This window comes from Palaemon carinicauda, chromosome 5, assembly GCF_036898095.1.
Source record: "Palaemon carinicauda isolate YSFRI2023 chromosome 5, ASM3689809v2, whole genome shotgun sequence".
Classification (NCBI taxonomy): Eukaryota; Metazoa; Arthropoda; class Malacostraca; order Decapoda; family Palaemonidae; genus Palaemon; species Palaemon carinicauda.
In genome coordinates this window covers 118,311,904-118,334,403 of record NC_090729.1, presented here as the reverse complement: position 1 = coordinate 118,334,403, position 22,500 = coordinate 118,311,904, and the positions used below count along the sequence as shown (strand labels likewise).

Genomic DNA, 22,500 nt, shown 5'->3' with positions numbered 1-22,500 from the left:
ATATATATATATATATATATATATATATATATATATATATCTATATATATGTATATACACATATATCTATATCTATATATCTATATATATATATATATATATATATATACATATATATATATACCATATATATAAATATAAATATATATATATATATATATATATATATATATATATATATGTATATACATAATATATATATATATATATATATATATATATATATATACATGAATATATATACACACATATATATATATATATATATATATGTATATATATATATATATATATATATATATATATATATATATATATATATAAATATATATATATATTTATTTATATAGAGTGTGCGCGTGTTCGTATGTACTCGACTCTCAAATAGAAACTTTTTAGCTTTTACCGATTTTCCATAGATATTTTCCTTTGATAAGGACATATCAAAAATGATCTTCATAACAACCACATGTAAAACTCATCTGATGCCATTTTATTCTTTTGTTATTTTATTATTCTTGACCCATTACTTTGCATACTATATACACACGACATGTGGTCTTGCTTAGAAAACAAGCTTTTTGGATATGCAGATGATGCTACTCTCTTTGCATCAATTCCACCTCCTGAATGTAGATCTGACGTTGCTGAATCCCTTAATAGAGATCTAGCTAAAATTAGTGCATGGTGCAAATTATGGGACATGAAGTTGAATCCTAACAAAACTCAAAGTATGATTGTAAGTAGATCAAGGATATTGGCTCCTCAACATCCGGATCTCAGCATTGATGTTTCTTTAACTCTGTATGACTTTTTTAGAATTTTAGGTGTGATATTGATAACAAATTGACTTTTGAGAAACATGCTATCTTTTTCTTCTTCCTTTACAACGAAATGAATTGGCTCATTGAGAAAGTCTTTTAAGAATTTCGGTAATCAGTCCATTATGAAGACATGTTTTAATTCTTTCTTTCTGTCTAGTTTCGAGTATTGTTTGCTTATCTCGTTCTATAGTTTTTATATGACTGATCTACTTCAACGTTGTTACTGATCTTAATTAAGATAGCATGAACTATTTCATTCATTTCTCGTCATATGTAGTTTATTTTGTCCTTATTTCCTTGTTCTCAATAGGTTACTTTCCCTGTTGAAAAATCCTGCTGTTCTAACTAGGGTTGTAGCTTCGCTAATAATAATAATAATAATAATAATAATAATAATAATAATAATAATAATAATAATAATAATGATGATGATGATGATGATGATGATAAATATTCTATACAAAATAGATATGTTTAGTTTAGCAAAATGAGTCATCATAGGTCCCCTTCAATAAATCCCGTTTTCCAAAATACAGTTCTTTTTTTGTTCTGTTGAACTTAGAAATTCCTCCGGGCATATAATGGCCTTGAGGAAAGTAGCATATATTTCTTTCTAAGTAATCAGACTACTAAGACCACTTTTATTTCACAGGGCTTCTTGTGCACCAGTTCCTCTCCCACCTCGAATGGAGACGAAGCGTAAGTATATTTTGTTTCCTTTTTAGGAATTTAAATTGGGAAAATGTAGCAATAAATATTAATTAGGAATACCTTAAGACTTGCAGATTTCATAGGTGTGTTTAGGGAATTATGGGAGGAATTACAAAAGATGATGAAAGATTTGAATACAAAAAAAAAAAAGAAGAAATGTAGGACTGAAAATGAATATGAGTAAAACTAAGATAATGTTCAATGAAAATGTAGAGACAGTAAATAAGAGTTATGTAAGAACCTCTAGAAACTGTTAATGAATATACATACTTAGGTTAGACAGTGACTGTTTCTCCAGGACACGAGACTGAAATTAAAAGAAGGGTAAACAGGGGATTGAGAGCTTTTGGTAAACAATATGCCCCTAGAGAGCTGCTGGGTCCTTTGACCTGCCAGACAGTAATATATTGGATCCCTCTCTCTGGTTATGGCTAGTTTTTTCTTTGCCTATATTCTAGCTTATATTTTACACATTCTCCTCTGTCCGCATACACCTGGCAACACTAAGATTACTCAGCAGTTATTTACTCAAGTAGTTCACTACTGTACTGTAATTGTCCAGTGGCTACTTTCCTCTTGGTAAGTGTAGAAGAGACTTTCTAGCTGTTAAGCAACTCTTCTAGGAGGACACTCTAAAATCAAACCATTGCTCTCTAATCTTGGGTAGTGCCATAACCTCTGTAACATGGTCTTCCAATGTCTTGGGGAAGAGTTCTCTTGCTTAAGGGTACACTCGGGCACACTATTCTTTCTTATTTCTCTTCTCTAGTTTATTTTGAAGTTTTCATAGTTTAAATCTGGAAGATCTATTTTAATGTTGTTTCTGTTCTTAAATTATTTCACTTGTTCATTATTTCTAACATAGTTTATTTATTTCCTTATTTCCTTACCTCGATTTGCTATTATTCTCTTTTTGAGCCCTTGGGCTTAAAGCAACTAGCTTTTCCAAGAAGTATTGTAGCTTAGCTAATAATAATAATAATAATAATAATAATAATAATAATAATAATAATATCACCTCCTCTTAACATGTCTTGACGATACAATATAAACATTAATAGTAAAAAAATAAACAATAGGTAGAATACATTAGGAAAAAATCAAGACTAAAAATAGAAACTAAACTGGATGTTCCTTTCCAAAAGAAAAATATGTTTTAGATTAGTTCTATAATATTGGAAATCAAGATTGACAGGACAGAAAAAGGATCTGTATGCAATCAAGATTAGAAATATATTGCTATCTGATTTGATTCCATGATTTCCTTCTTTCAGATTGATCTCGGATCCATTATTCGAAGATGGTTCTTCAGTTCAACCCCAGTGGATTCACGAGCCAAGAAATCTTGAACAGCTAAATGATGAACAAGGTCCTTATAAACGTTTTCATAAGATTTATCCTGCATAATTATATCATTTTTACTGTGAGAAAAAATTCGTTACTTTTAGTATTACGAATTTAATATGTTGAAAACAATTCCACTTTTTTCAAAGGGTTAACTACTGCACTGTAATTGTTCAGGGGATTCTTTCCTCTTGGTATGGATAGAAAAGACTATTTAGCTATAGTAAGCAGCTATTCTAGGAGAAGGACACTCCAAAATCAAACCATTGTTCTCTTGTCTTGGGTAGTGCCATAGCCTTCGTACCATCGTCTTCCACTGTCTTGGCTTAGAGTTCTCTTGCTTGAGGATACACTCGGCCACACTACTCTATCTAATTTCTCTTCACTCTTATTTTTTTAGGTTTTAACTGTTTATATAGGAAATATTTATCCTAATGTTTTACTGTTCCTGAAATATTTCATTTTTCATCATTTCCTTTCCTCACTGGACTATTTCCCCTGTTGGACCCCTGGGCTTATAGCATCCAGCTTTTTCAACTATGTAGCTTTTAAAGTATTAATGATAATAATAATAATAATAATAATAATAATAATAATAATAATAATAATAATAATAATAATAATAATGATAATAATAACATTATCATTATTTTTAAATGTATTCTTGTAATTTCACCTTTTTAACTTATATTGTCTAAGAGGAAATTCTTGATTTGCAGAAAGCAATTATGCCAAGTGTGGTCAAACACTCAGACTGGACAGAGGCGAGAGTGTGGCTATCAAATCGAAGAGGCTCAATGGCAAATATCGTAAGAAGGAAGACTGCCGATGGACTTTTGAGGTTTGCTCGAACAAATTGTCTGTTGGTTGATACAATTATTATTGCCATCATTAAAGCTTTGATTTATAATGGAGTGATGTCTCTAAATCTTTATAAATTTGTTTTTTTAATGAGCTACCTAAATAAATTGGCCAAGTCACTAGCAGAAATAAACTCTAGCTTTCTTCGTTTAATCAAACTGATGCAAGTTGATACATCACAGGTTTTCTTCTTCAGTATTTTTGGCGTGCTGAAGGAGGGATAACTTGTTCCTAGTAATGACAAATCACTCTCTCTCTCTCTCTCTCTCTCTCTCTCTCTCTCTCTCTCTCTCTCTCTCTCTCTCTCTCTCTCTCTCTCTCCCTCTCTCTCTCTCTCTCTCTCTGTATATTTCAAAGACTCTAAAGTTTTCCTTTATCAATTCTAACTAATTAGTTTCAGAGTTTCCAAATATTTTTGTATGAGAATTCTCACGCGCACAGCCTTTATGTTAAAGTGTCATTCGATCACTCAACCAATGCAGTCCTGAAGAAAAGTCACCAACTGATTCGAAACAAGTGTCGATATCAAGTTATAAATGAAGAAACTGAAAAACGTTTCCCTGTTATTCTGAAAACTATCTGGAGGACAAACTATTTTTGATTTATGAACGCCACCAAGACATTATTAATTCAATATATATATATATATATATATATATATATATATATATATATATATATATATATATATACTGTATATATTGAATAGACAATGTCTTAGTGGCGTCTGAAAAACGAAGATAGTTTCTCTCCGGACTGACTGTCCTGCAGATAGTTTTCAGGATAACAGCAGAAATACATTTACTTCTCTCCATTTATTGTTTGGTGTCGAACAATAATAGTAAAAGTATATATATATATATATATATATATATATATATATATATATATATATATATATATATATATACATATATATATATATATATACACACACATATACATATATATATATATATATATATATATATATATATATATATATATATATATATATATATATATATGTATATGTACTAGAGAATACTAAATTAGTGGCAGGTCCATTCATTTGAAGACCTTTTTCAGGCAATTGATTCTGACTCGAAGCTGACCATTTCGTGTGGCCTGTTCCAACTGAGAGCCTGCAAACAGTCCTCCCTCAGAATTACTGGTGGGGGCTACAGTGAAAGGTAATTACTAAGCTGAAGTAACAATGTTATCATAACCGATTGTTTTTCTACTACTGCTTTTCATTACAACTTTCTTAGATGTGAATTATCATATGAATTTCGTAGGCCTTACTACAGTTGGAGCAATTTTGAACTCTAAAATTGAAATCGAGGTGGTTAAAAGTATTATCTTTATCTTGGAAAATGAAAACATTTAATGATTTTTGTAAAACTCTCTCGTTATATTTCCTCTAACATCAGACACTCAAACGATGATAAAGAATAAGGAGAATACAGATCAATTATAAGAGAACATATCCTTTTTTAGATATTCTATAGTTAATGAAACTATACACAGAAAGTTTGCTTAGAAAGTTTTCACTTTCAATAATATAAATCATAAACAGAAGACATTGATAACCTTAATCAGTTTCAAAATCTGTTTCATCTTATTTCTCTTCCTCTTATATTTCTTTCTAAGGTTTTACAGTTTATATGTGATAGATTTATTTAATGCTATTACTAATCTTAAAACATCTTTATTTCTAATTATCATTACGTCTCTCATAGTTTATTTATTTCCTTTCTTCCCTGGGCTATTTTTCCCTGTTAGAGCCCTTGAGCTCAGAGCATCCTGCTTTTCTGACTAAGGTTCTAGCTCAGCTAATAATAATAATAATAATAATAATAATAATAATAATAATAATAATAACCCTTTTGAAAACGGTGATACTCTTTAAAGACTAAGAAAATATGTACGAAATTTTCATTACAATGAACTAATATTGTAAAGTATGCAGGAAAAATAGGAATTTTGAAAAACCTTACCATGGAAATCTAGATTTACTTAAAAGTAAATTACAAAAATACACTGTTTTTATACACCTAAAAAGAATTCCTGGTGGATTGTGAAATAAATATGAATGTAGTAAGTTAGCGATGTGTCATCGCCTGTGTACGAGAACCTGATTTGTTTTCTCAAATCTTAAGGTTCTGCAGAAGACGGTCCAAACTCACAAAAACAATCAACGACAACAACATGAAGGTTTACTTCAGAACCAGCAGCAGTCAAATGAGGAGGAAGGGCTTCTCCTGCACTATCACTGCTTCAGGTAAAATGGAAGATTTTCATTTTAAAACATTGAATGGATATACAAACTTCGTATTACCTTTAGCAGATATTATTATATAGAGTCGCTAAGATTTATTCGGTTTTCTCAAACCTTTAAAAGAATCCTATTTTCAAGAGAGTGAAATATCTATTTTAAAACCATCTTTTATTTCATAACGTCAACAACGACGATGTTTTGAACTTCAACATGAGCAGCACCATGCAGTAAGTCAAGTGTTTGTTTGCACGATTTTTTTTTGTAATGATGAATTTTTAATCAATAGTTTTGTTGATGATACAAAAGATAAAGTAACGATAGGCAAAATTCTTCTTCCTCTTCTCTTGTGCTTCCAATAGGAAATTGTGGCACTGTGAACCGTGTGATTTCCTTCCTCTTCTCTTGTGCTTCCAATAGGAAATTGTGGCACTGTGAACAGTGTGATTTTCTTCCTCTTCTCTTGTGCTTCCAATAGGAAATTGTGGCACTGTGAACAGTGTGATTTTCTTCCTCTTCGAACCGTGTGATTTTCTTCCTCTTCTCTTGTGCTTCCAATAGGAAATTGTGGCACTGTGAACCGTGTGATTTTCTTCCTCTTCTCTTGTGCTTCCAATAGGAAATTGTGGCACTGTGAACCGTGTGATTTCCTTCCTCTTCTCTTGTGCTTCCAATAGGAAATTGTGGCACTGTGAACCGTGTGATTTTCTTCCTCTTCTCTTGTGCTTCCAATAGGAAATTGTGGCACTGTGAACAGTGTGATTTCCTTCCTCTTCTCTTGTGCTTCCAATAGGAAATTGTGGCACCGTGAACCGTGTGATTTTCTTCCTCTTCTCTTGTGCTTCCAATAGGAAATTGTGGCACTGTGAACCGTGTGATTTTCTTCCTCTTCTCTTGTGCTTCCAATAGGAAATTGTGGCACTGTGAACAGTGTGATTTCCTTCCTCTTCTCTTGTGCTTCCAATAGGAAATTGTGGCACTGTGAACAGTGTGATTTTCTTCCTCTTCTCTTGTGCTTCCAATAGGAAATTGTGGCACTGTGAACCGTGTGATTTCCTTCCTCTTCTCTTGTGCTTCCAATAGGAAATTGTGGCACTGTGAACCGTGTGATTTCCTTCCTCTTCTCTTGTGCTTCCAATAGGAAATTGTGGCACTGTGAACCGTGTGATTTTCTTCCTCTTCTCTTGTGCTTCCAATAGGAAATTGTGGCACTGTGAACAGTGTGATTTTCTTCCTCTTCTCTTGTGCTTCCAATAGGAAATTGTGGCACTGTGAACAGTGTGATTTTCTTCCTCTTCTCTTGTGCTTCCAATAGGAAATTGTGGCACTGTGAACCGTGTGATTTTCTTCCTCTTCTCTTGTGCTTCCAATAGGAAATTGTGGCACTGTGAACAGTGTGATTTCCTTCCTCTTCTCTTGTGCTTCCAATAGGAAATTGTGGCACTGTGAACCGTGTGATTTTCTTCCTCTTCTCTTGTGCTTCCAATAGGAAATTGTGGCACTGTGAACAGTGTGATTTCCTTCCTCTTCTCTTGTGCTTCCAATAGGAAATTGTGGCACTGTGAACCGTGTGATTTTCTTCCTCTTCTCTTGTGCTTCCAATAGGAAATTGTGGCACTGTGAACCGTGTGATTTTCTTCCTCTTCTCTTGTGCTTCCAATAGGAAATTGTGGCACTGTGAACAGTGTGATTTTCTTCCTCTTCGAACCGTGTGATTTTCTTCCTCTTCTCTTGTGCTTCCAATAGGAAATTGTGGCACTGTGAACCGTGTGATTTTCTTCCTCTTCTCTTGTGCTTCCAATAGGAAATTGTGGCACTGTGAACCGTGTGATTTTCTTCCTCTTCTCTTGTGCTTCCAATAGGAAATTGTGGCACTGTGAACAGTGTGATTTCCTTCCTCTTCTCTTGTGCTTCCAATAGGAAATTGTGGCACTGTGAACAGTGTGATTTTCTTCCTCTTCTCTTGTGCTTCCAATAGGAAATTGTGGCACTGTGAACCGTGTGATTTTCTTCCTCTTCTCTTGTGCTTCCAATAGGAAATTGTGGCACTGTGAACAGTGTGATTTTCTTCCTCTTCTCTTGTGCTTCCAATAGGAAATTGTGGCACTGTGAACAGTGTGATTTTCTTCCTCTTCGAACCGTGTGATTTTCTTCCTCTTCTCTTGTGCTTCCAATAGGAAATTGTGGCACTGTGAACAGTGTGATTTTCTTCCTCTTCGAACCGTGTGATTTTCTTCCTCTTCTCTTGTGCTTCCAATAGGAAATTGTGGCACTGTGAACAGTGTGATTTTCTTCCTCTTCGAACCGTGTGATTTTCTTCCTCTTCTCTTGTGCTTCCAATAGGAAATTGTGGCACTGTGAACCGTGTGATTTTCTTCCTCTTCTCTTGTGCTTCCAATAGGAAATTGTGGCACTGTGAACAGTGTGATTTTCTTCCTCTTCTCTTGTGCTTCCAATAGGAAATTGTGGCACTGTGAACAGTGTGATTTTCTTCCTCTTCTCTTGTGCTTCCAATAGGAAATTGTGGCACTGTGAACAGTGTGATTTTCTTCCTCTTCGAACCGTGTGATTTTCTTCCTCTTCTCTTGTGCTTCCAATAGGAAATTGTGGCACTGTGAACAGTGTGATTTTCTTCCTCTTCGAACCGTGTGATTTTCTTCCTCTTCTCTTGTGCTTCCAATAGGAAATTGTGGCACTGTGAACAGTGTGATTTTCTTCCTCTTCGAACCGTGTGATTTTCTTCCTCTTCTCTTGTGCTTCCAATAGGAAATTGTGGCACTGTGAACCGTGTGATTTTCTTCCTCTTCTCTTGTGCTTCCAATAGGAAATTGTGGCACTGTGAACAGTGTGATTTTCTTCCTCTTCTCTTGTGCTTCCAATAGGAAATTGTGGCACTGTGAACAGTGTGATTTTCTTCCTCTTCTCTTGTGCTTCCAATAGGAAATTGTGGCACTGTGAACCGTGTGATTTTCTTCCTCTTCGAACCGTGTGATTTTCTTCCTCTTCTCTTGTGCTTCCAATAGGAAATTGTGGCACTGTGAACCGTGTGATTTTCTTCCTCTTCTCTTGTGCTTCCAATAGGAAATTGTGGCACTGTGAACAGTGTGATTTTCTTCCTCTTCAAACCGTGTGATTTTCTTCCTCTTCTCTTGTGCTTCCAATAGGAAATTGTGGCACTGTGAACCGTGTGATTTTCTTCCTCTTCTCTTGTGTTTCCAATAGGAAGTTGTGGCACTGTGAACCGTGTGATTTTCTTCCTCTTCTCTTGTGCTTCCAATAGGAAATTGTGGCACTGTGAACAGTGTGATTTTCTTCCTCTTCTCTTGTGCTTCCAATAGGAAATTGTGGCACTGTGAACAGTGTGATTTTCTTCCTCTTCGAACCGTGTGATTTTCTTCCTCTTCTCTTGTGCTTCCAATAGGAAATTGTGGCTCTGTGAACAGTGTGATTTTCTTCCTCTTCTCTTGTGCTTCCAATAGGAAATTGTGGCACTGTGAACAGTGTGATTTTCTTCCTCTTCGAACCGTGTGATTTTCTTCCTCTTCTCTTGTGCTTCCAATAGGAAGTTGTGGCACTGTGAACCGTGTGATTTTCTTCCTCTTCTCTTGTGCTTCCAATAGGAAATTGTGGCACTGTGAACAGTGTGATTTTCTTCCTCTTCTCTTGTGCTTCCAATAGGAAATTGTGGCACTGTGAACAGTGTGATTTTCTTCCTCTTCTCTTGTGCTTCCAATAGGAAATTGTGGCACTGTGAACAGTGTGATTTTCTTCCTCTTCGAACCGTGTGATTTTCTTCCTCTTCTCTTGTGCTTCCAATAGGAAATTGTGGCACTGTGAACCGTGTGATTTTCTTCCTCTTCTCTTGTGCTTCCAATAGGAAATTGTGGCACTGTGAACAGTGTGATTTTCTTCCTCTTCGAACCGTGTGATTTTCTTCCTCTTCTCTTGTGCTTCCAATAGGAAATTGTGGCACTGTGAACCGTGTGATTTTCTTCCTCTTCTCTTGTGCTTCCAATAGGAAATTGTGGCACTGTGAACAGTGTGATTTTCTTCCTCTTCTCTTGTGCTTCCAATAGGAAATTGTGGCACTGTGAACCGTGTGATTTTCTTCCTCTTCTCTTGTGCTTCCAATAGGAAATTGTGGCACTGTGAACCGTGTGATTTTCTTCCTCTTCTCTTGTGCTTCCAATAGGAAATTGCGGCACTGTGAACCGTGTGATTTTCTTCCTCTTCTCTTGTGCTTCCAATAGGAAATTGCGGCACTGTGAACCGTGTGATTTTCTTCCTCTTCTCTTGTGCTTCCAATAGGAAATTGCGGCACTGTGAACCGTGTGATTTTCTTCCTCTTCTCTTGTGCTTCCAATAGGAAATTGCGGCACTGTGAACCGTGTGATTTTCTTCCTCTTCTCTTGTGCTTCCAATAGGAAATTGCGGCACTGTGAACCGTGTGATTTTCTTCCTCTTCTCTTGTGCTTCCAATAGGAAATTGCGGCACTGTGAACCGTGTGATTTTCTTCCTCTTCTCTTGTGCTTCCAATAGGAAATTGTGGCACTGTGAACCGTGTGATTTTCTTCCTCTTCTCTTGTGCTTCCAATAGGAAATTGTGGCACTGTGAACCGTGTGATTTTCTTCCTCTTCTCTTGTGCTTCCAATAGGAAATTGTGGCACTGTGAACCGTGTGATTTTCTTCCTCTTCTCTTGTGCTTCCAATAGGAAATTGTGGCACTGTGAACCGTGTGATTTTCTTCCTCTTCTCTTGTGCTTCCAATAGGAAATTGTGGCACTGTGAACCGTGTGATTTTCTTCCTCTTCTCTTGTGCTTCCAATAGGAAATTGTGGCACTGTGAACCGTGTGATTTTCTTCCTCTTCTCTTGTGCTTCCAATAGGAAATTGTGGCACTGTGAACCGTGTGATTTTCTTCCTCTTCTCTTGTGCTTCCAATAGGAAATTGTGGCACTGTGAACCGTGTGATTTTCTTCCTCTTCTCTTGTGCTTCCAATAGGAAATTGTGGCACTGTGAACCGTGTGATTTTCTTCCTCTTCTCTTGTGCTTCCAATAGGAAATTGTGGCACTGTGAACCGTGTGATTTTCTTCCTCTTCTCTAGTGCTTCCAATAGGAAATTGTGGCACTGTGAACCGTGTGATTTTCTTCCTCTTCTCTAGTGCTTCCAATAGGAAATTGTGGCACTGTGAACCGTGTGATTTTCTTCCTCTTCTCTTGTGCTTCCAATAGGAAATTGTGGCACTGTGAACCGTGTGATTTTCTTCCTCTTCTCTAGTGCTTCCAATAGGAAATTGTGGCACTGTGAACCGTGTGATTTTCTTCCTCTTCTCTTGTGCTTCCAATAGGAAATTGTGGCACTGTGAACCGTGTGATTTTCTTCCTCTTCTCTAGTGCTTCCAATAGGAAATTGTGGCACTGTGAACCGTGTGATTTTCTTCCTCTTCTCTTGTGCTTCCAATAGGAAATTGTGGCACTGTGAACCGTGTGATTTTCTTCCTCTTCTCTTGTGCTTCCAATAGGAAATTGTGGCACTGTGAACCGTGTGATTTTCTTCCTCTTCTCTTGTGCTTCCAATAGGAAATTGTGGCACTGTGAACCGTGTGATTTTCTTCCTCTTCTCTTGTGCTTCCAATAGGAAATTGTGGCACTGTGAACCGTGTGATTTTCTTCCTCTTCTCTTGTGCTTCCAATAGGAAATTGTGGCACTGTGAACCGTGTGATTTTCTTCCTCTTCTCTTGTGCTTCCAATAGGAAATTGTGGCACTGTGAACCGTGTGATTTTCTTCCTCTTCTCTTGTGCTTCCAATAGGAAATTGTGGCACTGTGAACAGTGTGATTTTCTTCCTCTTCGTGTGATTTTCTTCCTCTTCTCTTGTGCTTCCAATAGGAAATTGTGGCACTGTGAACAGTGTGATTTTCTTCCTCTTCTCTTGTGCTTCCAATAGGAAATTGTGGCACTGTGAACCGTGTGATTTTCTTCCTCTTCTCTTGTGCTTCCAATAGGAAATTGTGGCACTGTGAACAGTGTGATTTTCTTCCTCTTCTCTTGTGCTTCCAATAGGAAATTGTGGCACTGTGAACCGTGTGATTTTCTTCCTCTTCTCTTGTGCTTCCAATAGGAAATTGTGGCACTGTGAACCGTGTGATTTTCTTCCTCTTCTCTTGTGCTTCCAATAGGAAATTGTGGCACTGTGAACCGTGTGATTTTCTTCCTCTTCTCTTGTGCTTCCAATAGGAAATTGTGGCACTGTGAACCGTGTGATTTTCTTCCTCTTCTCTTGTGCTTCCAATAGGAAATTGTGGCACTGTGAACCGTGTGATTTTCTTCCTCTTCTCTTGTGCTTCCAATAGGAAATTGTGGCACTGTGAACAGTGTGATTTTCTTCCTCTTCGTGTGATTTTCTTCCTCTTCTCTTGTGCTTCCAATAGGAAATTGTGGCACTGTGAACCGTGTGATTTTCTTCCTCTTCTCTTGTGCTTCCAATAGGAAATTGTGGCACTGTGAACCGTGTGATTTTCTTCCTCTTCTCTTGTGCTTCCAATAGGAAATTGTGGCACTGTGAACCGTGTGATTTTCTTCCTCTTCTCTTGTGCTTCCAATAGGAAATTGTGGCACTGTGAACCGTGTGATTTTCTTCCTCTTCTCTTGTGCTTCCAATAGGAAATTGTGGCACTGTGAACCGTGTGATTTTCTTCCTCTTCTCTTGTGCTTCCAATAGGAAATTGTGGCACTGTGAACAGTGTGACGTGTGATTTTCTTCCTCTTCTCTTGTGCTTCCAATAGGAAATTGTGGCACTGTGAACAGTGTGATTTTCTTCCTCTTCTCTTGTGCTTCCAATAGGAAATTGTGGCACTGTGAACCGTGTGATTTTCTTCCTCTTCTCTTGTGCTTCCAATAGGAAATTGTGGCACTGTGAACAGTGTGATTTTCTTCCTCTTCGAACCGTGTGATTTTCTTCCTCTTCTCTTGTGCTTCCAATAGGAAATTGTGGCACTGTGAACAGTGTGATTTTCTTCCTCTTCGAACCGTGTGATTTTCTTCCTCTTCTCTTGTGCTTCCAATAGGAAATTGTGGCACTGTGAACAGTGTGATTTTCTTCCTCTTCTCTTGTGCTTCCAATAGGAAATTGTGGCACTGTGAACCGTGTGATTTTCTTCCTCTTCTCTTGTGCTTCCAATAGGAAATTGTGGCACTGTGAACCGTGTGATTTTCTTCCTCTTCTCTTGTGCTTCCAATAGGAAATTGTGGCACTGTGAACCGTGTGATTTTCTTCCTCTTCTCTTGTGCTTCCAATAGGAAATTGTGGCACTGTGAACCGTGTGATTTTCTTCCTCTTCTCTTGTGCTTCCAATAGGAAATTGTGGCACTGTGAACCGTGTGATTTTCTTCCTCTTCTCTTGTGCTTCCAATAGGAAATTGTGGCACTGTGAACCGTGTGATTTTCTTCCTCTTCTCTTGTGCTTCCAATAGGAAATTGTGGCACTGTGAACCGTGTGATTTTCTTCCTTTTCTTTGTGCTTCCAATAGGAAATTGTGGCACTGTGAACCGTGTGATTTTCTTCCTTTTCTCTTGTGCTTCCAATAGGAAATTGTGGCACTGTGAACCGTGTGATTTTCTTCCTCTTCTCTTGTGCTTCCAATAGGAAATTGTGGCACTGTGAACAGTGTGATTTTCTTCCTCTTCGAACCGTGTGATTTTCTTCCTCTTCTCTTGTGCTTCCAATAGGAAATTGTGGCACTGTGAACAGTGTGATTTTCTTCCTCTTCGAACCGTTTGATTTTCTTCCTCTTCTCTTGTGCTTCCAATAGGAAATTGTGGCACTGTGAACAGTGTGATTTTCTTCCTCTTCTCTTGTGCTTCCAATAGGAAATTGTGGCACTGTGAACAGTGTGATTTTCTTCCTCTTCTCTTGTGCTTCCAATAGGAAATTGTGGCACTGTGAACCGTGTGATTTTCTTCCTTTTCTTTTGTGCTTCCAATAGGAAATTGTGGCACTGTGAACCGTGTGATTTTCTTCCTTTTCTCTTGTGCTTCCAATAGGAAATTGTGGCACTGTGAACCGTGTGATTTTCTTCCTCTTCTCTTGTGCTTCCAATAGGAAATTGTGGCACTGTGAACCGTGTGATTTTCTTCCTCTTCTCTTGTGCTTCCAATAGGAAATTGTGGCACTGTGAACCGTGTGATTTTCTTCCTCTTCTCTTGTGCTTCCAATAGGAAATTGTGGCACTGTGAACCGTGTGATTTTCTTCCTCTTCTCTTGTGCTTCCAATAGGAAATTGTGGCACTGTGAACCGTGTGATTTTCTTCCTCTTCTCTTGTGCTTCCAATAGGAAATTGTGGCACTGTGAACCGTGTGATTTTCTTCCTCTTCTCTTGTGCTTCCAATAGGAAATTGTGGCACTGTGAACCGTGTGATTTTCTTCCTCTTCTCTTGTGCTTCCAATAGGAAATTGTGGCACTGTGAACCGTGTGATTTTCTTCCTCTTCTCTTGTGCTTCCAATAGGAAATTGTGGCACTGTGAACCGTGTGATTTTCTTCCTCTTCTCTTGTGCTTCCAATAGGAAATTGTGGCACTGTGAACCGTGTGATTTTCTTCCTCTTCTCTTGTGCTTCCAATAGGAAATTGTGGCACTGTGAACAGTGTGATTTTCTTCCTCTTCGTGTGATTTTCTTCCTCTTCTCTTGTGCTTCCAATAGGAAATTGTGGCACTGTGAACAGTGTGATTTTCTTCCTCTTCTCTTGTGCTTCCAATAGGAAATTGTGGCACTGTGAACCGTGTGATTTTCTTCCTCTTCTCTTGTGCTTCCAATAGGAAATTGTGGCACTGTGAACCGTGTGATTTTCTTCCTCTTCTCTTGTGCTTCCAATAGGAAATTGTGGCACTGTGAACCGTGTGATTTTCTTCCTCTTCTCTTGTGCTTCCAATAGGAAATTGTGGCACTGTGAACCGTGTGATTTTCTTCCTTTTCTTTTGTGCTTCCAATAGGAAATTGTGGCACTGTGAACCGTGTGATTTTCTTCCTTTTCTCTTGTGCTTCCAATAGGAAATTGTGGCACTGTGAACCGTGTGATTTTCTTCCTCTTCTCTTGTGCTTCCAATAGGAAATTGTGGCACTGTGAACAGTGTGATTTTCTTCCTCTTCTCTTGTGCTTCCAATAGGAAATTGTGGCACTGTGAACAGTGTGATTTTCTTCCTCTTCGAACCGTGTGATTTTCTTCCTCTTCTCTTGTGCTTCCAATAGGAAATTGTGGCACTGTGAACAGTGTGATTTTCTTCCTCTTCGAACCGTTTGATTTTCTTCCTCTTCTCTTGTGCTTCCAATAGGAAATTGTGGCACTGTGAACAGTGTGATTTTCTTTCCTCTTCTCTTGTGCTTCCAATAGGAAATTGTGGCACTGTGAACAGTGTGATTTTCTTCCTCTTCTCTTGTGCTTCCAATAGGAAATTGTGGCACTGTGAACAGTGTGATTTTCTTCCTTTTCTTTGTGCTTCCAATAGGAAATTGTGGCACTGTGAACCGTGTGATTTTCTTCCTTTTCTCTTGTGCTTCCAATAGGAAATTGTGGCACTGTGAACCGTGTGATTTTCTTCCTCTTCTCTTGTGCTTCCAATAGGAAATTGTGGCACTGTGAACCGTGTGATTTTCTTCCTCTTCTCTTGTGCTTCCAATAGGAAATTGTGGCGCTGTGAACAGTGTGATTTTCTTCCTCTTCGAACCGTGTGATTTTCTTCCTCTTCTCTTGTGCTTCCAATAGGAAATTGTGGCACTGTGAACCGTGTGATTTTCTTCCTCTTCTCTTGTGCTTCCAATAGGAAATTGTGGCACTGTGAACAGTGTGATTTTCTTCCTCTTCTCTTGTGCTTCCAATAGGAAATTGTGGCACTGTGAACAGTGTGATTTTCTTCCTCTTCTCTTGTGCTTCCAATAGGAAATTGTGGCACTGTGAACCGTGTGATTTTCTTCCTCTTCTCTTGTGCTTCCAATAGGAAATTGTGGCACTGTGAACAGTGTGATTTTCTTCCTCTTCTCTTGTGCTTCCAATAGGAAATTGTGGCACTGTGAACCGTGTGATTTTCTTCCTCTTCTCTTGTGCTTCCAATAGGAAATTGTGGCACTGTGAACAGTGTGATTTTCTTCCTCTTCGTGTGATTTTCTTCCTCTTCTCTTGTGCTTCCAATAGGAAATTGTGGCACTGTGAACAGTGTGATTTTCTTCCTCTTCTCTTGTGCTTCCAATAGGAAATTGTGGCACTGTGAACCGTGTGATTTTCTTCCTCTTCTCTTGTGCTTCCAATAGGAAATTGTGGCACTGTGAACAGTGTGATTTTCTTCCTCTTCGAACCGTGTGATTTTCTTCCTCTTCTCTTGTGCTTCCAATAGGAAATTGTGGCACTGTGAACAGTGTGATTTTCTTCCTCTTCTCTTTTGCTTCCAATAGGAAATTGTGGCACTGTGAACTGTGTGATTTTCTTCCTCTTCTCTTGTGCTTCCAATAGGAAATTGTGGCACTGTGAACAGTGTGATTTTCTTCCTCTTCGAACCGTGTGATTTTCTTCCTCTTCTCTTGTGCTTCCAATAGGAAATTGTGGCACTGTGAACCTTCCTCTTCGTGTGATTTTCTTCCTCTTCTCTTGTGCTTCCAATAGGAAATTGTGGCACTGTGAACCGTGTGATTTTCTTCCTCTTCTCTTGTGCTTCCAATAGGAAATTGTGGCACTGTGAACCGTGTGATTTTCTTCCTCTTCTCTTGTGCTTCCAATAGGAAATTGTGGCACTGTGAACCGTGTGATTTTCTTCCTCTTCTCTTGTGCTTCCAATAGGAAATTGTGGCACTGTGAACCGTGTGATTTTCTTCCTCTTCTCTTGTGCTTCCAATAGGAAATTGTGGCACTGTGAACCGTGTGATTTTCTTCCTCTTCTCTTGTGCTTCCAATAGGAAATTGTGGCACTGTGAACCGTGTGATTTTCTTCCTCTTCTCTTGTGCTTCCAATAGGAAATTGTGGCACTGTGAACCGTGTGATTTTCTTCCTCTTCTCTTGTGCTTCCAATAGGAAATTGTGGCACTGTGAACCGTGTGATTTTCTTCCTCTTCTCTTGTGCTTCCAATAGGAAATTGTGGCACTGTGAACAGTGTGATTTTCTTCCTCTTCGTGTGATTTTCTTCCTCTTCTCTTGTGCTTCCAATAGGAAATTGTGGCACTGTGAACAGTGTGATTTTCTTCCTCTTCTCTTGTGCTTCCAATAGGAAATTGTGGCACTGTGAACCGTGTGATTTTCTTCCTCTTCTCTTGTGCTTCCAATAGGAAATTGTGGCACTGTGAACAGTGTGATTTTCTTCCTCTTCGAACCGTGTGATTTTCTTCCTCTTCTCTTGTGCTTCCAATAGGAAATTGTGGCACTGTGAACAGTGTGATTTTCTTCCTCTTCTCTTGTGCTTCCAATAGGAAATTGTGGCACTGTGAACCGTGTGATTTTCTTCCTCCTCTCTTGTGCTTCCAATAGGAAATTGTGGCACTGTGAACAGTGTGATTTTCTTCCTCTTCGAACCGTGTGATTTTCTTCCTCTTCTCTTGTGCTTCCAATAGGAAATTGTGGCACTGTGAACCGTGTGATTTTCTTCCTCTTCTCTTGTGCTTCCAATAGGAAATTGTGGCTCTGTGAACCGTGTGATTTTCTTCCTCTTCTCTTGTGCTTCCAATAGGAAATTGTGGCTCTGTGAACCGTGTGATTTTCTTCCTCTTCTCTTGTGCTTCCAATAGGAAATTGTGGCTCTGTGAACCGTGTGATTTTCTTCCTCTTCTCTTGTGCTTCCAATAGGAAATTGTGGCACTGTGAACCGTGTGATTTTCTTCCTCTTCTCTTGTGCTTCCAATAGGAAATTGTGGCACTGTGAACCGTGTGATTTTCTTCCTCTTCTCTTGTGCTTCCAATAGGAAATTGTGGCACTGTGAACCGTGTGATTTTCTTCCTCTTCTCTTGTGCTTCCTATAGGAAATTGTGGCACTGTGAACCGTGTGATTTTCTTCCTCTTCTCTTGTGCTTCCTAGAGGAAATTGTAGGCACTGTGAACCGTGTGATTTTCTTCCTCTTTTATTGTGCTTTCAATAGGAAATTTTGGCACTGTGAACCGTGTGATTTTCTTCCTCTTCGAACCGTGTGATTTTCTTCCTCTTCTATTGTGCTTCCAATAGGAAATTGTGGCACTGTGAACCGTGTGATTTTCTTCCTCTTCTCTTGTGCTTCCAATAGGAAATTGTGGCACTGTGAACTGTGATTTTCTTCCTCTTCGAACCGTGTGATTTTCTTCCTCTTCTCTTGTGCTTCCAATAGGAAATTGTGGCTCTGTGAACCGTGTGATTTTCTTCCTCTTCTCTTGTGCTTCCAATAGGAAATTGTGGCTCTGTGAACCGTGTGATTTTCTTCCTCTTCTCTTGTGCTTCCAATAGGAAATTGTGGCTCTGTGAACCGTGTGATTTTCTTCCTCTTCTCTTGTGCTTCCAATAGGAAATTGTGGCTCTGTGAACCGTGTGATTTTCTTCCTCTTCTCTTGTGCTTCCAATAGGAAATTGTGGCTCTGTGAACCGTGTGATTTTCTTCCTCTTCTCTTGTGCTTCCAATAGGAAATTGTGGTACTGTGAACCGTGTGATTTTCTTCCTCTTCTCTTGTGCTTCTATAGGAAATTGTGGCACTGTGAACCGTGTGATTTTCTTCCTCTTCTCTTGTGCTTCCTAGAGGAAATTGTGGCACTGTGAACCGTGTGATTTTCTTCCTCTTCTCTTGTGCTTTCAATAGGAAATTGTGGCACTGTGAACCGTGTGATTTTCTTCCTCTTCTCTTGTGCTTTAATAGGAAATTGTGGCACTGTGAACCGTGTGATTTTCTTCCTCTTCTCTTGTGCTTCCTAGAGGAAATTGTGGCACTGTGAACCGTGTGATTTTCTTCCTCTGCTCTTGTGCTTCCTATAGGAAATTGTGGCACTGTGAACCGTGTGATTTTCTTCCTCTTCTTTGTGCTTTATAGGAAATTGTGGCACTGTGAACCGTGTGATTTCCTTCCTCTGCTCTTGTGCTTCCTATAGGAAATTGTGGTACTGTGAACCGTGTGATTTTCTTCCTCTTCTATTGTGCTTTCAATAGGAAATTGTGGCACTGTGAACCGTGTGATTTCCTTCCTCTGCTCTTGTGCTTCCTATAGGAAATTGTGGTACTGTGAACCGTGTGATTTTCTTCCTCTTCTATTGTGCTTTCAATAGGAAATTGTGGCACTGTGAACCGTGTCAGCCGCATCGTTGGAGGAGTGGAGACCGAGGTGAATGAATACCCCTGGCAAGCAGTCTTCGTCCGTAATGGAACCAATGACGTCATCTGTGGCGGAGTTCTGATGACCGATCTGGCGATTTTGACGACTTTATCCTGCATAGTCAAGTAAGAAACTTAGTGTATCCTAGCGAATAAATGGAAGGTTTTCAACATAATAAAAATTAAACCTCTCTCTCTTTCTCTCTCTCTCTCTCTCTCTCTCTCTCTCTCTCTCTCTCTCTCTCTCTCTCTCTCTCTCTCTCTCTGATTCCTCACAATATCTCGTATCTTGGCAATATTTTATCTCATAAAGAGGATATAAAAAGAAAACTTACGAGCGTTATATAAACGGAATAAAACTTTGACTTAACTCTCAGCTATATGGAATCAATCTGTAACAGCTCATAAACTTAAATAGAAATAAAAGCAATAGTATTAAGCAATGTTTAAAGGCTGCAGTTATCATTAGAAGTGAAAACCTTCTCAAGCCTTATTTGTCATTTCATAATGATTCAAGAAGTCTGAACACAAATATTATTTTATTGCCTTCCTTTGGAAATCCACCAAGGTCATGTTTTACCTCCTTTGTGTGTGTGTGTGTGTGTTTGTGAACAGCTTTCTGGTCACACTTTTAATCGTAGAGTAATGAAACTTGAGGGGATTAACTGATATGTAAAAAGCTGAAAATGATTAATTTTTGGAAGGTCAATGTCAAAGGTCAAGGTCACGGTCAAGCAAAATGTCCAATTCGCATAATCAGCCAGAAGTTTGGACATCGTTTTCACAGAGACTTCAAACTTGGTTCATATTGGAGTGTATGGAAATCCATGCCAGTTAATACATGTTAAAGTCAAAGGTCAAGGTCAAGGTCATTATTCTTAAGCGAAAAGGGGGAGAGGGAGGGTGGACAGGCACGTTAAATATATGTTGTCTTCCTATTACACGAAATACTTATCAGAAACAAAAGTTCTATTGGAATACTTCTTTGTTGTGGTTTTTTATCATTTAGACCTTAGTGCAATTATACCAAAATCTCAACTGTTTCAGGTTTGATCGTCTAACTGGTTTGGTAACGACGATTCAGACCATTTTGTTTTGTTAATTAAGCAGCCAGCCGCTCCACGATTAGTAATTGGGTTGACTCTTGCAATGTCTATTCAATTGTGGTACAGATTCTTCAATCAATTAAAAACTAGTAATATTTCTATCAAAATCAGAGTGACATGAATATTCGTCCGGAATAATTAGCATTTCAGGAAAAAAAATGGAAAGGTTTTATAAGATGCCTCCTACATTAGACTGAGTTGCCAATTTGTGTTTTCAATAGTTTTGATTTTTTTTTTCTTTCATTCATTCATTCTAAGGAAATTTTAATACGGGGCCTCCTTCCTTTCTTAATTCATGGAATTACCAAAATCTGTTTTCAAGTCACTTTGATTAAGATCTTGATAAGTATAATATATATATATATATATATATATATATATATATATATATATATATATATATATATATATATATATGTGTGTGTGTGTATATATGAATATATATATGTACATATATGTATATATATATATATATATATATATATATATATATATATATATATATATATATATATATATGGTACTTGAATCTTTTAATGAGATGTCATAATTATTCAAAACATTTGTCGAAGACTGGAAACTAAGATTTGGAAAATGAGATATGTTGAGATTGACAATGATTTGAAGTCAATCGACTTTTCAATGCCAATCTTCATGAATGCTACGTCATGTAGGTAACCTTATTTCTTGTTAGAACACATTGAATTGATATTTTCACGCTTTGACAGGCAGTCCTCGTTTATTTTATCAGGATCAACGGTAGTGCCGTGGAAGTTCTTCTTGGGGCTCATGACCTCAATAATCCAACAGAATTTCAGCAGAGAGTACCCATTCAAATGTTGCCTTCGGTGGACATATTTAATGAAACATCAAAGGATTTCGACTTCACGATAGTTATGATGAATTCTGTAAATATCAATGATCGAGTGAAGCCCATTTGTTTGCCAGACCTTTCCAAAGACTACAGTGGCTTTGTAGCTGTGACAACAGGCTGGGGATCCGTCTCTGAAGGTATGGAGATTGATATGAAAAAGTTCTTATAGAAGAGACTCTTTAGGTCTTTTAAGCAGTTTTTTTTTGGGAGAAGGACATTCCAAAATCCAACCAGTCTAGGGTAGTGCCATAGCCTCTGTGCCATGGTCTTCCACTGTCTTGGGGTAGAGTTCACTTGCTTGATGGTACACTTAGCCACACTATTCTAGCTTATTTCTCTTAATCTTGTTTTCATTTCAAGTTTTTATAGTTTATATATATGTAAGATCTCTTTTAAGATTGTTACTGTTCTATTCTAATACTTCTTTACTTCTCTTGTAGTTTATTTTCTTATTTCCTTTTTTCACTGGGCTATTTTTCGTAGTTGGAGCCCTTGGGCTTATAAACATTCTATTTTTTTTTTCAACTAGGGTTGTAGTTTAGCTAGTAATAATAATAATAATAATAATAATAATAATAATAATAATAATAATAATAATAATAATAATAATAATAATAATAATAATAATGATGGAAATGCCAAAAATATCAGTGATAGTGTTCTCAATCTTAACACACAAATGGTGATGAGTCAATTGAGCTCTTTGAGTGAACTATATCTCATATTGTGACTCCTCTCTATTTTCACCGACGATATAATCACAATAGACGGCTTTTTTTTTTTTAGATGGATTAAACACCACCAAGAATAATTAGTGGAGAAATTCTCTCTCATAAAACATAGTGAAATAATATTTTGCTCGATTCAGTTTCCTGTAATTTTTTTCTACAGACTTCATTGAACGTTTTTATTTTCTTTTAGTTAGGATACACGCAAAAAACATTTTACATGCTTACCCTATATAACAGAGGATATGGTCTAAAATTAACACTTGATCTTATTGCATGATAGGTGGTCCTTTGTCAAGTGTCCTTAATGAAGTGGAGGTGGCAATTTTAACCAGGGAGGAGTGTGACAGCTATTATCCATCGAGAATCACGGACAGAATGATTTGTGCAGGATACCCAGAGGGCGGGAAAGATCGCTGTGCGGTAAGTTTTTCGTTTATACTCTCTATAGTTTTAAATATGATAGATGTCTTAACATTGT

General features: G+C 37.7%; 2 protein-coding genes across 2 annotated transcripts in view; both read left to right on the top strand.

Annotated features, from left to right (window-relative positions):
- LOC137640536 (uncharacterized) overlaps positions 1 to 6,146 on the top strand; it is an 8,130-nt gene extending 1,984 nt beyond the window's left edge. The window contains exons 2-6 of the mRNA XM_068373051.1: positions 1,477 to 1,523; positions 2,810 to 2,904; positions 3,599 to 3,720; positions 4,809 to 4,912; positions 5,882 to 6,146. Coding sequence (XP_068229152.1) covers positions 1,477 to 1,523; positions 2,810 to 2,904; positions 3,599 to 3,720; positions 4,809 to 4,912; positions 5,882 to 6,083 — 570 coding nt within the window. The 3' untranslated portion in view covers positions 6,084 to 6,146. The remainder of the gene's footprint in view (positions 1 to 1,476; positions 1,524 to 2,809; positions 2,905 to 3,598; positions 3,721 to 4,808; positions 4,913 to 5,881) is intronic.
- A 13,125-nt stretch (positions 6,147 to 19,271) lies between these two features.
- The window catches only part of LOC137640535 (trypsin-1-like), a 6,837-nt gene continuing 3,608 nt past the window's right edge, over positions 19,272 to 22,500 (top strand). Inside the window, exons 1-3 of the mRNA XM_068373050.1 lie at positions 19,272 to 19,437; positions 21,169 to 21,428; positions 22,303 to 22,442. Of these exons, the coding sequence (XP_068229151.1) occupies positions 19,394 to 19,437; positions 21,169 to 21,428; positions 22,303 to 22,442 (444 nt within the window). The 5' untranslated portion in view covers positions 19,272 to 19,393. The remainder of the gene's footprint in view (positions 19,438 to 21,168; positions 21,429 to 22,302; positions 22,443 to 22,500) is intronic.